Source organism: Lampetra fluviatilis, chromosome 37 (assembly GCF_964198595.1).
Source record: "Lampetra fluviatilis chromosome 37, kcLamFluv1.1, whole genome shotgun sequence".
Classification (NCBI taxonomy): Eukaryota; Metazoa; Chordata; class Hyperoartia; order Petromyzontiformes; family Petromyzontidae; genus Lampetra; species Lampetra fluviatilis.
Genome location: NC_136311.1, coordinates 10,795,707 through 10,814,413, shown reverse-complemented (window position 1 = coordinate 10,814,413; position 18,707 = coordinate 10,795,707). Strand labels below are relative to the sequence as shown.

General features: G+C 49.7%; 1 protein-coding gene across 1 annotated transcript; it reads right to left on the bottom strand.

Annotated features, from left to right (window-relative positions):
* NUDT9 (nudix hydrolase 9) lies at positions 1–14,112 on the bottom strand. Its single transcript, XM_078873856.1, has 8 exons — positions 14,002–14,112; positions 9,698–10,012; positions 8,922–9,023; positions 5,996–6,082; positions 4,809–4,911; positions 4,207–4,350; positions 2,492–2,576; positions 1–1,382 (listed from the first exon to the last, which is right to left on the bottom strand). Exons 1-8 carry the CDS (start codon positions 14,079–14,081, stop codon positions 1,237–1,239), a joined length of 1,062 nt encoding a protein of 353 aa, XP_078729982.1. The 5' UTR covers positions 14,082–14,112; the 3' UTR covers positions 1–1,236.
* Positions 14,113–18,707: the final 4,595 nt, after the last annotated feature.

Below are 18,707 nucleotides of genomic sequence, written 5' to 3'. Positions count from 1 at the left end.
GTATTGCGGTCTATGCAAACATGACTCCTTGTAAAAAGGTGTCAGTTTTTTTGCCAGATAGAAGGGTAAAAAACCAATTATCATATTTTTACTGGCAAATGAGGTTCCCATAGTGATACAATTCTAATAAAGTCGAGCACACCGTTGTACAGGAGATATGCGCAAGCTGCACGTGTGGTTTTGGCACTGCAGCGTTTCACTCGTGGAGGTCCGATGGCGTAGCGGTTGCGTTGAGCGTAAAGGACGACAGCGGATAGGTGGTGTGTGGAGCACCACGTACAACCAACCCCCCCCACCCAGTGCTGATGCTTACACACTGCACCAGGTAATAATCATTTAAGGCCAAGTCAACTTAGGGGGGTTGTGGTATGTGGGCAGCAAAGTTGCATTGTTGGAATTGTGTTGTCCCCGCACGTCTATGCTCCCTGCATTATGGTGAAGTACGGTGAAACTAACATAACAACCCCACGGCCAGTAGCCATACCACGAGGCCCTCATCCAGCAGTGGACTGGCACAACCGCGGTGCCCACGCACAATCCGGCGGGGATATTCGAGACAAGCTTGGCGTGCCTGACGGGGAATCGAACCCAAGTTAGCACGGTGAGCTAACCACTACGCCCACCACTCCTCACTGACGAGAATAACACAAGCCTTGTTCTATGGAGAAGCTGCCCGCCTCCTTCTCACCACAACAATGCCGAATTCGAACTGCTGACTCAGAGATCCCATTGAACATGAGTATCCCTCACCACCACCACCACCACGCTTGTTTGAGCAGGGAGATGGTGACCATTTAATTCTTACAATTAAATACCTCAAATGGTTCTTACTGCTTTGAAGCTATGCACATCCCGACATACACAACGGCACCCTAAATAGCCTTGCCTATTTTAGGTGTAGTCCCAAGTGATGTTTTTTTGTGACTGGCAGGTGGGCGGGGGGGGCTCGTTGGAAGGAAATAATCTGCAGTGTTGTGCACAGCCTCTACGAGGAAAGCCCCCCACCTCCCCCACCACAAGCCCCAGCGGGCGGTGACGCACAGGCGGTGAGGGTGGTGGGTGGGTGGGAGATGGTACGGCACCCCTGCCACACTACCACGCTGCCGCACTACCACGCTGCCGCACTACCGCGCTGCCGCACTACCGCGCTGCCGCACTACCGCGCTGCCGCACTACCGCGCTGCCGCACTACCACGCTGCCGCACTACCACGCTGCCGCACTACCACGCTGCCGCACTACCAGTGTGCGTGCCTCAGCTTGGCCGTCTTCTGCAGGAAGAGCGTGTGGCTGGCGTAGAGCTTGATCGCCGAGTGCGCGTCCACCCACTTCACGCCCACGGCGTCGTCCCCGGCCTGGAAGGGCAGCCTGCCCACGTTCTCCCCTGGGAAAACGGCACGAGGTGGCCAGGTTTTCAGGCAACGAAGCGTCGATTCGTAGACCCGAGATCGAGTCTCAAGTCCGCGATCAACGGGTAATTAATCGTGCGCGGGGCGAACGATTCGCTACTATTCACGGCATTTATGCGCGCGCGATATGCCGATGTGGTGAGCCCACGCTGCGGGCAGCATATCGCAATGCGGCAAAATACACTGATGTCCCCCCGCATGGATGCGCAGGATTTCACCAATCTGCGCTGACCAGCGCGCTGCAGTATGGTCACATGCACCCCGTAACCCACACAGCGTGGGGGGGGCCTTCATACATGGGGAGGCCTTTGGTGGGCCTTACCTGGCCAAATTAAAAACAGTTCAATTGTTCATAGATACTGACGTTCATCGACAAAGGGCTGCATATGTACAGGACGCTACTCTACTGTTGTGTTTAGGTTAATGGAACAAACTAAACTGCATAAAAGACGCAACATTCGTCAATACAAGCGAGACTGCATATCATTATCATCATCAGAGTTGTTTCTTTTTGTTTGCATTTTGACTTCTTGTGTTGAGGTTATTGCAAACATGATGCCTTGTATAAAGGTGTCAGATTTTGTACCAGTTAAAAGGGTAAAAACCTATTACTATATTTTGCCACTGGTAAAGGAGATCTCATAGTGTAAAATTACAGTCTTAAATAAAACTGCGACGCCGTATCACAAAGTTCTCACAGGGAGATGTGAAACTCCCCGACCTGCTGGGCTGCGAGATGGTGAGGAGGGACGGAAGCAAAGCGTGCTGGGGTGAGTGAGCCCACTTGCCTGCACCTTCGAGTGTTTTTCCCTCAGCACGAGTTGGTTTTCCCCGGGCACTCTGCCTCTCTCCCGCATCTTAAAAGGCTCGAGGGAAAGGGATCGTCCCAACATCCCAATGTGCGGTCATTGCAGGAGCGCCTCCTTAGTTCGGAAGGCACTGGGAGCTACGGCACTTTTAAATCTCGATCTAAAACCGCCTTTCTTTACGTTACACGACCCTCGGTGAGACCGGTTTACTACCCTTGGCATCTCTTCGCTGCGTCTCCACTCTCGTGGAGATGCTTCGCGTTTGCCCGTCATACCGTTATCATCGTGGAAGGTAACAGCCACGGTCTCCATCCAGGCGTTGTCGGTATTGCGTGGGTCATCCACGTAGCCCTTGTAGACCTGTCAGACAAAGCCAGCCTTACGTGAGACGCACGACTTATCCCGCACTTGAATGCAAAGGGTAGCAGGGTAACGCAGAAAGCAAAGGTTTGCGCACCTGTCAGGTCTGTTGTTTTAATACATGGGAGGGGAACCTTTTACCTTAGCGAGGGTTGAGTCATACTATACTAGGAACAAGTGTTCTGTACGAATGTATGTTTAACTTCTTTGGCACCGTACACGTAGCCAACCATGCTAATCGGGGGACAGACAACAAACACAAAAAAAAGCAGTTCGGACAGAAATGAGTTTGCAATCTAGATTTAAAAGTGCGTCGATGATGATTAACCTGGGTGGAATCCAGACTGGATGCCACGCCCCTAAGCACGCTCGTCATCGCGTGCAAATGCGCGCGATGACGTCACCCAAATCCCACATAGTTGAGCGGGGGTTCGTGCGTGGCTCTGACGTCACCGCCTCCCATGCCGCCGCCCCCACGCTCCACACAAATGTGATAGGGGAGGGAGACAGAGGAGGGTGGTGAGGGAGGCAGTTAGAGAAGGGAGTAAAAGATGGAGAGGAGAAGGGGCGGGGAGAGAATGAAAGGGGATGAAGCGGAGAGAAAAAGAGCGAGAACAAAATGGAATGTAACAGCGAGGGGACGTGACAAGCAGTGGGTGAGAGGATCAGGGAGAGGTGGGAGAGGTTGAGATGGAAAATGGAGAGGTGGGAATGAGGCGAGTGAGGGTGAGAGGTGGGAAAGGGAAATGGGGAGATGGGGGGGGGGAAGTGGGGGAGACGCAGAGGAGGAGGGGGGAAAGGAATTAAGGAACAGAGACATTGCGAGAAATTGAGATGAATTGTGATATAGAGTACAGAGCAGGCAAGAGAATGGTGGAGAGAGATGGCTCTATATGAGAATAAAAGTACTGCTGGCTGGCTGGGAGAGACTGATATGGGCTGCTCGTAGGACTTTAAAGTATCTTTGGCAGGCCACGCAGGCCACACATGAACACATACCATAGTCATTACTGTCACTACAAGACGCTCTTGCAGTGACACAAGTGACTTAGCCCACTGAAATTAAAAAGATATCTCCCCCCCCACCTCCGGTGCATGATGAGTGCGGCTAAAATATGATTTTATCATCGTTTTAAAATGGTGGGGCCCCATGTGGTCGCGGTCCGCAGGACATGGCGTCAAGTTTCAAGAGCCCATTCAGAAATCTCCCGGAGCAGTGCAAATTCCCGTTAAGCTTAGAGAATGGCCTGCTGATATCACATAGCGACCCTCTCGAGTTACCTTCACGTGACCTCTGGTGCACACAACAGAGGGTATACACTTTCCCACCTGCCCTGTCACCAAGAGGCGCATGACATTCAAACTGATGTTTTTTTCATTCTCAAGAGCTGGAATTTTGCCTTGTTTATGCTAAAAACAAAAAAGTGATGCTTATTTGTGCAGTGATCGGGCTAAGACCATTAACACAGGCAGCTGCCTGGATTAAAACCTGGCATCTCATCAGTGCCAGCTTAACGTTCTGACCTTTGAACCGATGGCCACATCATTTGGACGTGTCTCACACACACACACACGCACTCAACCGTTTAGTGAAACGTTCACAAAATTAAAAGTGTGCTTATCCCTTCACCATCTCCCCGGCAGAGAAGAGCTTGTTGATTTGCTCCTGGAGGTGCTTCCTGTCGGCACCACCGAGCTGCATGGAGTTGAGGGCCTCCTCCCCAAACTCTCGACGCAACGTGAGAGAGACCTTCTCCCCAGCATCCACCATGCCCTTGGGAAAGCATGTGGCGCACGCACAAACACACAGAAACACACGTGAGCACGTGGCAAAAACTGCCACAAACACGCCCCAATTTTGTCAGATCTCAGACGCTAAGCAGGGCGATCAGCCCGCTTAGCATTTGGGCGGCTAACCCGGGCCTTGCTGTCAAGACATCATCAGCCGCGTCACGCTGGCCGTGGCTTGTTGAGGGTCTCCCACCTTCGGGAGGCAGGATGTCTCGGCGGCCACCAATTCTAAGCGAAAACCGAGCAATCGACCACCACATAGGTAGTCGACTACAATCGATAGAACGAAAACGTTAATTTTCTCCTGCGTTGAGTTCAACTTAATAGTTCGAAGTTTCTCATTGCAACCTTCGCTTCCGTCTCGGCTGGTTTGACGAGGAGCTCTCAATGAGGTGCCGTGAGGTCGATCCGGTGTCGGGAGGACACGCACAGGCTGCTCACCCCAGGAATTGCCCACTCATTGTTGTCCTTGCGCTTGATGGCCACGAACTGCAGGATGGGTTTCCCATCCTTCTTCTCCACCACGCCCCCGACGCGCTTCCACCTAGGAAACAAGACCAATCGATGGAAAAAAACTAAAATGAATCTCTTATCTTGTAGCAGTTGCATGTTTGGCTCTGCATCCTGGGCTGTGCAACACGAGTTTGAAGCGATATCAATGGTCATCGCCGTCAGGTGCAATAATAACACCGCTCTTCTTCCATAGCCCAGGGTGCTACGGTGGCTATGAGATGTTAATTACCTTGCATGGTATACAGGAGGTCGTGGGTTCGATCCCGACCCTGACGCCCGTATATTTGGAGTTTGCATGTTCTCCCCGTGGTCACGTGGATTTTTCTCCGGGTGCTCCGGTTTTCCCCTCCACATTGAGCATCAACATGCATTTAGATTATTTGGCTGCTATGAATTTCCACATGACACTTTGCTGGGCTATCATTTTTGGCAGCCAGATCGCTTTTGAAGAAGAGCTACACAGCTTGGGTGGACCTTATCTGGTCAAATAAAACTCGTTTAGTTTATAGTTTTACTTCACCTAGAAATGCACTTGATCGCAATAAAGCTTCAAAGCTAACCACGTTTCAGCCAGGATAGTGCTTGGATGGATGAGCACCATGCACAACAGCAGGCTGCTATAGAACTGCGGGACTGATAGGCAGCGGAGGGGAAACAGTGCGGTAAATCAATCATTGTTGTTCTGTATTACGCTCCCATCGCCTTCACCATTAAGCCACCCCGTAGTGGTGCACCAGCTGAGTTGGGAGTCCCTTCACCTCCGCCCACGTGGTGGAGCCCCCGGGGATCTCGGCTACGTCGGGAACGCAGCGAGGCTCGCGACAGCGGCCACTGCAGCACGAGGAGGGCAATTTTAAAATGTGCGAATTACGGCACAAAACCCTGGTGCCGTGAAGCTCGCACTACATCACCGAATAGGCTCCATCTTATTTCTAGAAGCAGAATGCAACTGCCGCATCACCATGGAGGGACCCCCTGTTGTGATAATTATAACAGCACCAATTTTTTTTTTTTTGGTGGGGTGTTGGGTCTTCTGTTTATAAAAAAAAAATGCAGCGTCCGAGTGAGGAGGGCACAGAGCAGATGTGGGGGGGGGGGGGGGGGGCTCTCCTCACCTCGTCACGATGGGGTCTGCAGCGTGGTTAGGGCCCCACCTGCCCAGGAGCCCTCTGCCCTTAATCCCAGTCCTGCCAATCGGGTTTCTGCAAGGAACAATCGTCATCGTTATGACCATCATAACCATCATGGCGGATCTCGTCAACCACACACGAACTTTGGTCATCCTCGCGGCAGCAACAGCTTTTGGCTAGGCATCGAACAAAGAGGGTCACTGCATCGCGCGGCGCTTTCAGATGTGCTTCTGCGGCCGTCCGTACCACTCTTCCTTCCGATATTAGGAAGCCACCGTAACTATGCACTTTTAAATCATCTAGATTGAAAAATAATTTCTTTAGAACAGTTTTTGTGTTTAGTTTGTTGTCTTTCCCCTGCACCTCCGATTAGCACGGTTGGCTACGTACGGTGCGAAAGAAGTTCAACATACAAGCAGACCTTTGGCCAATTATCATTACATATACAGCAGCATTGTTGGCTAAAAGTGCAATTACATTGTGACTGCAATGCATTATGAAGAACACAATTGTAACTGTGTGACAGGAGCATTGTGGGTTGAAATTACAATGCAGTTCCAAATAAATTATGAATGATACAATTGCAATTGTGACCGGCAGTCTCGCTGACAGATAGCATGAGAGTAGACTCACAATAAGACTCGAGTAAGCCTGAATTCAGGGTGCGCTTACCGAAATAAATAAGGATTTTTTTTTATGTACCCCAAATACTGTTTGTGTGCTAATGCGGAAGCAGTATCATTTGGAAAGTTTATTTATTAACTGGCTGCGTTGGATGAAGGAGGGTTTTAGGACGCACATTTTACTCACGCAATCTGTACCAAAAATCTCTTACAAATCATATTGGTCAAAAAAACCAACGTGTCAAATGTGCTAACCAAGCTGTACACAGTAGGTGACTGCGCGCAAATGTGTGCTAGCAATTCTAAAGCTATACGCATGTACTGTTCTTATGCGTTGTACGGAATTCAGCAACGTGTTGCCATGGAAGCCACGTGCTCTGTTAGTGCTTTCCATCTCGGGTTTTTTCTCACACATTCATTGCACATAAATTGAGATGTTAAAGAATGCTTCAAGAAGCCCATCTGGACATCTCTGCAGCCTTCTGCGTCCGGTAAACCTCAGCCTTCACACGTATTTGAAGTGTCTTGAGAGAGAGCAGGTTTGTGTTTAGATGCTTTTTGTAATCCAAACTGCGCTACGCAAATCGTAATAATAATAATGATGATAAAAATCACAGCCCTTTGTAAATCCAGGGCGAGATGAAGGCCTTACCACACACCATGTCGGTCATGGGGGATATGTTTGACCATACTTCACTACGCTGGCCACTGTGGGTTGGTAAAGGGGGGATATCATTCGCCACACAGGTTCAAAGTGCAGTGCACTCACCATTGCATCGCCACTGCACCCTCCTCCCTCCGCATGCTGCATTTTGAATGTAATTTTTAAAAAATATATAAATTGTAGCTTGAAGATGTGTTCCACAAACAGTGACCCAAATGCTTAAAATGGTAATAAAGCAATCTATTTTAGTTTTGTCAGCTACTTTTTTTCATCAAACAAGATGAAACAAAAAACGAAATCGACGAAAGACAAGCCAAATATGCGTTCAACAATCGGCAAAGGTTTGCCATGCACACGTCCTGTGTCCCCATTCACCATTCAGGTTTACCAGGTGAGGTCTATTTGTGAGCTGGGCACAGTGTGCAAGGCATTTGCCATTATCTAAAGCCCACCCACACACGTACTGCTTTGCTCAATCACAACCGCTGCCGCTTTTGAGCAACAACCGCAAACAAAGCGGCTTGTTTGAGCAGGCCTGCTAAAGCCGCACAAAGAAGAACGGAAAAATAAATCCCCAACAACGGGCAAAGCACAGAGCACACGTGCAATTGTGACGTTGATAATAATGACTCACCGAGTGGAGAGATGATGATTGTAGGCAACAAATCACCTATAAAGGGCTGGCTGGCTAACACACAATGAGCCAAATAAAAGCTGGTGTATACAAATCGTACTTGGCAAAAACAGAAGTTAAATCAACAGTTTCAGAATGAACAACCACTGCGGTGTGGAAAACTTCACATTCCTATGACGGTAGGCAGTCACTCCTCAAGACAACCACTGTTGGCTTCTCAACAAAGAATTACACATTTTATTGACCCTGGAGGGATGATGATGATTGGCTTAGTCGATCCTCACGATTGGGATTTCAAATCGCCGCCTCCCAGTGTCGAACAATGTGCTGCTCTAAACGCACCGCCACCCAGGAAGTTTGTTTAGAACCATTTACATCTCCTTGTCAATCCACTGCTAGATGAAGACCTCCCCATCAGTCGTGGGGGTTGTCTGACCGTACACGATCAGCTGGGTCAGTGGGGGGCTGGCGAAGGTGGGTAGAACACTCATGGCCACCGGGTGTATACAGTATTCGCTCTCGTTATTCTCGAGGGATACGTGCCAGAAATGCTCGGGAATGCAAGTAAATACGTAAATAAGCTATTCAATACGTGAACATGATCTCACAACTTTATCTTTCATCACTTTCTCTTTCATCACATTTTATCTCATCACTTTCTTTCTCTCTCTCTCTCTATGCAGTCGTGTAGAGTTCCAGATGCGATTCGCGGATAGCCAAAATCGCAGCTAGCGAGTTCGTGAACAACGAGCGAACTCTGGACCGCAAAGTACGAATCGCTCACCGTGCTACTCCACTCTTTGTTTACGAACACCACCAAAGAATACTGCGCCTGAGACGTGCTGTGTCGCGCGAGATGAAGGCGAGCAAGCGACCGCTCCGAGTGAGACCGAGTGTAAAGAACTCACCTGGAGAGAGTCCGAGTGTGAGACCAAGTGTAAAGAACTCACCTGGAGAGAGTCCGAGTGAGACCGAGTGTAAATAACTCACCTGGAGAGTCCATCGATCACCTCGTAGCGTCCCATGTGGCTCCTGCGGTCAATCTTCCCGTCCAATTCATTGAACTTAGGAGGTCGCCCACCCCAGTCTTCCCTGCCCGATTAAAGTCGGAAAAAAATAATTAATGAAGAATACCGCACAGTATTTAGGCTGGCAAGTCTTGTTCCATTAAGCTTTGGGCCGTCGAGCGTGCAGGTGGTGCAACTGCACTCGGGGCCACTGACCAGAGGGTCTCAGGTCCCCCGGGCTACGAAGAGGCAAGACATTGGGACAGGGAGTCACCCCAACAGCCCATGCCAACCCCGCTATGCCGCTGCTTTTGGCAGCACACAGAAAGTGACGTGGATACATTTCGCCGTCGTTAACAGGCGTCTGGGATCGATGTTGAGTTGGGGGTGATGAGCAGCCTACGTCAGGTTGCTGAGAGGGCCCAGAGAGGAACGTCATTAGTCTGGACCCCCACCCCAATCTAAAAGCTAAGGTAGGGCAGTCTCTCTCTCTACTGCCTTCAAATGATCACGAGTAGCACAATCGAACAAAACGGAGCAAAAGCAATAAACTGTGCTGACGGTAGAAACAGTAGCATCAGCAGCAGCACGAACAATCGCAATACCAACAACAGAAGCAACGTCAAAATCAGCAGCAGCAGCGGCAGCAGTACAGTAGCAGCAGCGACAGGAAAGGCAACAGCAGAAGCAATAGCAGGACCAACAACAGTAGTACCAGCAAGAGCATCAGCAGCAGCAACACGGGTTGGCATCGCTCACGTGTGCTGCGGGTCGGCCCACACGGGTCCCGCGAGCACGGCAGGCGCCGTGTACTCCTTGGGCGCGTACTCGGGGAGGGCCGCCCCCCAGGCCACGTGGTCGTCAGGCACGGGGAAGCGCTTCACCGTCGAGCCAGAGTAGAGCCCCCCGCGGCACTTCACGTTGAGGGGGGCGCAGCCTCCGGCCGCCAAGGCGTCGCGGCCCGCGGCACTGCACGATCGCGGCGGCGGCGGCGGTGCCGCAGCCATCGCTCCGCGGGCGGTTGACGAGCTGCACCACTGGCCCGAGAGGAAGGATCCCACGCTCGCGTCAACCCTGCACGTGAGAGGGGGAACACAAAGGCAACGCGATCCTCCTGTTAGCGACATGCGAGGCATGCCAGGGGTGGACCGATCCAATGGTCGCTCAATGGTAATCGTGCCATTTGCCGTCTAGAAGTGAAGTCCAAAGCGCTTCCCCGATTGAAGCTACGCTAGGGCCATCCTGGCCATCCCTCGTACCAGTCGGAGGGCAAAAACCGTGGCCTAACAACGGTTCATTTGTTGACTGCGCTAGTGACGAAAATATTCGTCAACGAATTGCATTTTAATTTTGGTCAACAAAGACTACTACGGGTGAATAAATATCATTAAGCATTTCAATGACTGCACACCAAATGTCGAAGCATCACTTCCTATGACTAGACAAATTGAGACTCGTATGAATGAAGAAGCAGACTGAGACAATTCAGCAACGTTTTAAGAAAGACCAAAAAGTGTAATTGGCTATAAGCGTATACAAAACTATTTGCCGAATTAGCCAATTGGCTGATCGAATTATCTGACGAGACGAAGAGAATGACTAGACTTAATTCACAAACTAAGTAAGACCTATATTCTTGGTTCTTTCGGTAAAGTCACGTAGAAGGGAAACAATAAAATAATACAAATATAAAACAATATTTTTTATTATTTTATTGTTTCCCTTCTACGTCACTTTACCGAAAGAACCAAGAATATGAATCCCTGCAGTCACGAAAGCTTTGAATCAAAATTTAAGTAAGACCTGTCAAAGTATTTAGTCGACAACGGTAAAACTTTAAAATGTTGACTAAATTAACACTAGAAGAGGGGGCGGGAGGGGGGGGACAACTTGTCTACGAACTTACAAGTTCTGCCCAATGGGTGGTCGCACCTTCTCTTCTGTTGCCCCACTGCCTGCAACTCCATTGCCCATGGTAATCTCCACTGCTGACTCCCTCTCAATTGTTTAGAAGAAGCAGACGCTCGCCTCTTTTGACTTTTCCTCTGCTTGTAAAGCGACTAATCAGCAATATTTTACACCCAACTGCCGATTCACTGCTGGATGAATGCCTCCCCACGCCGTGTTCGTCGTGGGGTTCGCGTGTACGTACGTACATTGAACTTCATTCGCACCCTACGTAGCCAATAGTTGCTGATCGGAGGTGACCACACTCTACCCCGCTGTTCAGTTCGGTTTGAAGGACGTACGGGGGGGGGGGAGGCGAGGCATCTATAAATCCATTGAGACATCACTCACCACTGATGATAGCCGTAGCTGGAAACTTGAACTCAGGTGACCACCGGGTTCAAAGATAACTTTCCTAAACACCTGGCCCAGCGCTACTCCCCATCAATGAACGAGCGGCTGGTTCCTCTTATACGTAAGGTGTCCACCACACTATCTGTTTAAGAGCCGTGTCCCCGCTCACACACGCGTGAGGGTTTCCTCCCACATGTAAACCCCCATTGATTATTCCGTTACACTTTCATATCTAGAGGATCACATGGTTTGGGCGGGTAAGGGACAAAGTTACGGTGGCGAAATGTTAACTACCTCGCCTGATATACAGGAGGTTGTGGATTCCATCCCGACCCTGACCCCTGTATATTTGGAGTTTGCGTGTATCTCTCGCTCCGTGGGTGCGTGGATTTTTCTCCGGATCCTCTGGTTTTTCCCTCAACATCTTGACTCAACACCACGCGTTTAAGAGTATTTTGCTGCTATAAATTCCCACACGACAGGCCACTTTGTTGAAGTTACCACTTGCCAGGTCTCTCCTAAAAAATATTTTTTAATACTTTTTTTTAAAAACACGCTTTAATGAAATGTACTGTCCGAGCTGCCCCTCCCCCTGCCCCCTTCCCCCATCGCCCCTCCCCTCCTTCCACATCCCCCGCCCCTGGGCGTGGCTCCCCGAGGCTTGCCGTGACGTCAGGGACCACGTGGTGATTTACAGGCAACGTGAGTTGAGCGTGGACAATTAGAGCCGTAAACAAGATTATTTAAATATATATATTTATTATTTTCAATGATAGAATATAGTATTGTCATCAGTATGACACACCTATACCAAGTTTGCAGTCGATACGACATTGGGAAGACGGTTGAGATTGGGTTACAAGATTTGAGGATACTACAGAGTGAGTTAAATAAAAGCGTGTAAAATGTTTAAAAATAGATATATGTTTAAATGTTAATTATAGAATATAGTCTTGTCATCAGTATGACATAAATATACCAAGTTTGCAGTCGATAGCACATTGGGAAGTGGGTAAAAATTGAATTACAATATTTTTTTTGAGGATAAGACAACAGACGGAGTGAGTTGAATAAAAGTGTAAAAAATAATTAGCTACATCGCTCAGTGGGGCCTTACCTGGTAAAATTATATTTTTTAGTTTAATTTGGCTGCTGCCATCCCCCTCGTCTGTGCTTTCCCTTCGCTATCTCTCTCATCGAGTGACAGAACACACTGCTAGACGCGTTACAAGCTGGAAGTGTTTTCATTGCCACTGCAAGCACCAAACACATCCCCAACGTACGGTGCTAACGAAGTTTTCAACATGTTTGTTGACCTCTCTTCGCTGAAATTACCGTCGCACTTTGTGGCGAGAATGCGGACCCATTCAGACGATGTTATTCATCCGAACTCTTTATCCTTTGTTATCCTTTCTCTCCTCGAAAGGGGAACTGAAAGTGACATTGCTCTTCTGAAATCTCAAGGGGTACAATCTTACGGTGAATGATGCACGGTCGTCAGAAAAGCCACGTTGTACACATCAGTGCAAGGCCGTAATAATAATAATAAAATAAATTGGGGGGGGGGGGGGGCACATCCCCCCCAATATAAATAAATGCTCAAAATGACCCCCCCTCCCAATATATCGTTATAAAATAGATTTCTTTTAATATGATTGTGGTTATGGGTGTACTTTATTAATCCCTAATCTCTGTGAATTACATACAATGAAACAAGAAAAGGTAAAAAGAGATAAAACAGAGCAATGTAATACAATACACTATTAGATATTATTGTAAAAAATAAATTATAGTCCATCCTATGTGTTAGTGCATTTTTAAAATATTTTAGGCAGGAAATTATCTTTAAAATTTAGATTTTTTTCGGGGGGGGGGGCCCTGGACCCCCTGGAAAATTTGACCCCCCCCCAATGTTGACTCCATGGCTACGGCTTTGCATCGGTGGCACACAATTGACAAGAGTTGACTTGAATAAGAGACTGCGAAAATAAGGAGTGGAACTCAAACGCGATGAGTTTGCAAACAGCTCCTCTCCCTTCATCAGGTCCCGAGAGATGACAGCGAAGACTGAAATCGATTACGAAGATTACAATCAGCCTCGGGTCCCCAGCTAAATCCACTTCATCTGTATCAGAACCATTGTCTGACGTCACCACGGCACTGGTGCCAGGCTAGGTGCACTTTAAATATTGCACAAAGACAAAGATCCCCCCCACCCCCATATAGCCTTAACAGACTGTGGGGGCAAGTGCTGTTAGCGAGCACCTCTTAAGGCCGGCGCGGCACACGAGGGGGTGGGTGGCCAGCACCACACACGACCGCCTTTGTCTCCCCACAATGGGAATATTTACACAGCACCAGGTACTCGTTTGAGACCGAGTCGACCTAGGGGAGACCCAGGACCGGTTCAGATAATCGTCACCGGTGTTGGCCGTGAACGGGAATCGAACTCGGGTGGCCGGGGTTGGTAGCGCGCTGCGCTAACCGCTGCGCCACCGCTCCCCACACACACGCACCGATACCCGCCACGAAGCTACGGTGACATCAACCACAGCGCGTCTGTGCCAGGCTAGGTGCACGTTCAATGTCGGTGGCTCGCTGCTGGCAAGTCACGGGACAGACCCAGGTGCCATGGGTTGACTGACTGCGACGACTGACAGACGCGTCGGCTATAACCCACACAGCTGTGCCACCGCTCCCCCCACACCATCACCCAACACCCACACAGCGACACACGAGAGCGGAGTGAGCGCCTCCACTACCTGCAGGCGGAGAGAGCGGAGAGCGCGTGGAGCTGCAGGAGAGGGCGCGCCGCCACCACAACGAGCAGCCGCTTCCGCATGGCGCCCACAGCGCCCCTCGGACCCCTCCCCCCTCGGACTCGCCCCGCCCCTCGGACCCTCCCCCCTCGAACTCCTCCCCCCTTCGGTCTTCCCCCTCGGTCGCCCCTCCCCCCCCCCACGGTCGCCCCTCCCCCCCCCCACGGTCGCCCCTCCTCTCGGTATCCCCTCTCCCCCCCTCTGAATATCCCCCACCCCTCGGTATCCCCCCCTCACCCCCCTCGGCCCACCCCCCTCGGTCTCCTCCCCCCTCGGTATCCCCCTTCACCCCCCCCCCCTCGGTCTCCCCTCCTCCCCTCCTCGGTCTCCCCCTCACCCCCCCTCGGTCTCCCCCACCTCGGTCTCCCCCCCCCCCTCGGAATCCCCCCTCCCTTCCTCGGTCTTCTCCCCCACTCAGTTCCGCCCCTTTCGGTCTTACCCCTCAGTCTCCCCCCCTCGGTCTCCCCCCCGGTATCTCCCCTCCCCCCCTCGGTCTCCCCCCCCCCCGTATTCCTCCTCCCCTCCTCGGTCTTACCCCCCCCCTCGGTTCTCCCCCTCCTTCGGTCTTCCCCCTCCCCTCGGTTTCCCCCGGTCAAAGCCCCCAGGCTTCCTGTCGCCACGGGCAACGCCTCGCGCCACACCCACGACGCGACCTCCCATTGGTCGACGGGAACTTCTCGCTGCCCCACCCCCACTCCCCCCACTTGCCACCGCGGCGGTGAATCGACCTATCTTCGGCGCGGAGTGTTTCCGCCTCGCTGATTGGTTGGGGGATGTCAACAAGGGGGGGGGGGGGGCTGCGGGGTGGGGTATTAATGGGACTACTTTTTTGCCGGTAACGTTAAGTTTAAAACACAGTACTGTAGTTAGTATTTACACTATGAGGGTAAAAACCTATTACTGCAGTAGTTAGTAGTCGTAGTAGACTTTCGCGACCAATATTATCCAATTAAAGTTGGGGGATATTTTTGGACATCTGTTTAAAAATAGCTTCATAGCTCATCGGATTCCTCCTGCAGTCTAAATAAATATTCTAATATGCAGTTTGAGATATTGTGCTTTGAAGAAGGGCCATTGCGCGAAACGTCGCCTATTATACACGTGTTGTTCTCTCCCCCTCCCCCCTTTAAACGCCGTGGTGTTATTGACGAAGTGCTAAGTTTGTTTTACTCAAACTTTATTTGTTATTCACTGTGTACTCGTCTCCACAACGACCTTCATGAGTCTTGTGCTTGTGCCACAACTTACATCGTTCCTGCCAAACCCGTCAATTTCCACCCCACTCACCACCCCACTCACCACCACACTCACCACCCCACTCACCACCACACTCACCACCACACTCACCAACTCACTCACCACCCCACTCACCACCCCACTCACCAACTCACTCACCACCCCACTCACCAACTCACTCACCACCCCACTCACCACCCCACTCACCAACTCACTCACCACCCCACTCACCACCACACTCACCACCCCACTCACCACCCCACTCACCACCCCACTCACCAACTCACTCACCACCCCACTCACCACCACACTCACCACCCCACTCACCGACTTTATAATGTAGACTGTAGCCTGGTTATTAAGCTGGGTGAGTGTACTGGCAGTCTATGATGTAGATTGTAGCCTGGTTATTAAGTTTGGTGAGTGTACTGGCAGTCTATAATGTAGACTGTAGCAATGGTTATTAAGCTGGGTGAGTCTACTGGCAGTCTATAATGTAGACTGTAGCAATGGATATTAATCTGGGTGAGTGTACTGGCAGTCTATAATGTAGACTGTAGCCTGTTTTTTTTATGCTGAGTGAGTCTACTGGAAGTCTATAATGTAGAATGTCGCCTGGTTCTAACCTGAATAAAATAAAAACAAAAACCACGACGTTTCGATCGCAACACAAGCGGTCGTCATCAGGAAAAAGGGGGGTTAGCCTCTTGGCGTCGGGGGCCGCATCAAAGGCCACCACCAGATAAAGACCACTGCCCGAACCGATGAAGACATTCGACTTTTAATTCTGCCCGTCAACACCATCACTCACTCGCTGACGAGCCTGGTGAAGTATGGTCAGACAGCCCCAGTGAGTGACACGGTGTTGGCAGGCTTTCACCCACCAGCGGATTGACAAAATTCGCTGCAACATTGAGTTAAAGTACAGTAATGTGTCGTGTAAAAGTGGCCCTTAGCTTGAAAAAATAAGAATAGGTTATACCCTTTCCGGCAATAAAAACATGTGTTAAGACGTTAAAACGCCAAATTGAAACCTTTTCACAAGGGACAATGTGTGTTTGAACATCTTGGCACCAGTTTTATTGCCAGAAAGGGTAAAACCTGTTCTTGTTTTTTTTCCATAATTTGACACTGGCAAAGATAGGTCCCATGTTGCCTCTAATGCAATGTCGTTGTGTCTGTTCGGAGAGCTTTCAGCAGGGGGCGGTGTAAGCACATTTAACTTAAATAAACATGACATTTATAACTCAGCTCGCAATGAGCATGGCGTGGGAAAAGCCTTCACATCTCACAACACACATAATACCAATTAATAATAGGTCCACTGAAATAGCGCTTTTCATCAGGGATCTCAAAGCCCTGTACATTCAGAATCATAATATTTATTTAGCCTACAGCATAAATCATACTATCTATTTATACCGGAGGAATCCGATGAGCTATTAAGCTCTTTTTCAAGAATATTACAACAACAGAGAGGACAAAAAAAATTATAGCAGTGAAAAGTACAAGCAAGATAAACAAATTACACAAACAAATACAACCAAACCATCCCCATCCTCGCAGGCAAAGCTCACTGGGGTGTTCACTTAGTTTACAAAAGCGACCTGGCCACAAATGATAGCTCGACAAAGTGGCCCATCATTTGGACATTAAAAGCAGCAAAATTATCTAAATAGTCTAAACGCGTGATTCTAAATGTGGAAGGAAAAACCGGAAGACCCGGAGAAAAAAATAACACGGGGAGAGAGACACGCAGACTCCAAATATACAGCAGCAGGTGTCAGGGTCGGGATCGAACCCACGACCTCCTGAACACCAGGCGAGGTCGTCAACATCTCCTAGCCACCGTGATGATGATGAAAGAGACAACACAAACTCCAAATATACAGCAGCAGCAGGCGTCAGGTTCGGGATCGAACCCTCGACCTCCTGCACACCAGGCGAGGTAGCCAACATCTCACCATCCGATGAGCTAACACATTCCTGCGGAGGGAGCTGGTAGGAACGTTGGGTTGCTCGGTCAATGGCCAGGGTCAACGGCGGCGTGGTGTATTCCGCAAATATGGCCGACTGTAAGGGCGGGCACAACCCGGCGTGAGTAGGTTAAACGTTGAGTTTTATAAGGGCACCACGGGGTGAGCAGCCCCTCCCCACCCAGCCCCACCCCTCCCACCCCCCACCCAGCCCACCCTCCCCACCCAGCCCCTCCCCACCCTCCCCACCCAGCCCCTCCCCACCCTCCCCACCCAGCCCCTCCCTGCACGACGGACGGACGGACACAATAATCCCCTGTGGGCTGGTGTAACCAGGAGGTTCCTACCCGTATAACGCTTCGCATGAGAGAGAATAATTTCGCAAAGGCGGCTGGTCTTAACTGGTACCAACCTACTGTGTAGTGGTTACCCCGCCCTCGGTAAACAAGCATGGAGCAATTGCCAAAGATTAACTCCCAGTTAACATGCTATCGTTGAGTCAATTTCGGAATGTGGATACACGTGTTGGATCAACGTGGGCCAAAAGTGTTCACCGTTTGCTGGGCTGCTGCTGATAGCGGATGGCCCCAGCACCTATTATGATGCGATTCAATTGAGCAGATTCGGGGAAGGGGGCGTTCCTGCATGGTACCTATTTGGTTTTCGTTGGTTGGCAAGTTCTGATTTCGTATGGCTGGGTGATGAGTAATGTTGGACGTTGATGTGGAGGAGGTGTGGTGAGCCAGGCGAGAGGAGCGACTGCCCGCCAATGAGCGATGGGGGAATTTCTTAATCGGAATCTTTATTGAGACTGCAGGAGGAATCTGATGAGCCATGAAGCTATTTTTTCTCTCTCACAGATGGCCAAACAACACAAACACCGATAGGAGTGCAAAGTATAGGAAAGTTAACTTACTAAAAATATAATAAGTAGAAATTTCATAAATTCTAGATTTGAAGCTTTCGTGACTGCAAGGATTCATACTCCTAGGTTTTGTCGGTAAAGTCACGTAGGTAAAAAATGTTAAAATTAAAATTAATAAAAGTAATAATACAAATAAAATAAGAAATCACGATTTTTTTTTATTAATTTTAATTATATTATTTTTTACCTACGTGACTTTACCGAAAAAACCTAAGAGTATAAATTTCATGAAGCCACCGGCAATCGATGGTCTGAAGGGAGGAGCGGTTACGAACACGCCATGCCACACACCCTGGCAATATCGTTGCAATCCATGCAGTATGGATTGATTAAAAAACCTTAACATTCAACAATGACATCATCTATACAATCCATACAGCATCGACTACTGCCGCCTTGGATTGGTTAAAGGACCTGAACATTGATCATCATCGATATAAACTGTTGTTGACATGCCATACGAAAGAATAATAAGAATAATTGTATGAGTACACAAATTCCTGCCCTGTTTT

Bases quoted from the DNA above. Each gene is read 5' to 3' on its own strand.
- NUDT9 (XM_078873856.1), bottom strand. From the start codon at position 14,081: ATGCGGAAGCGGCTGCTCGTTGTGGTGGCGGCGCGCCCTCTCCTGCAG. The intron at 6,083-8,921 runs GTGAGTTATTTA...TGTTCCTTGCAG, and splicing joins GTGATCGATGGACTCTCCAG to AAACCCGATTGGCAGGACTG. The intron at 2,577-4,206 runs GTGAAGGGATAA...TTTGTCTGACAG, and splicing joins TCTTCTCTGCCGGGGAGATG to GTCTACAAGGGCTACGTGGA.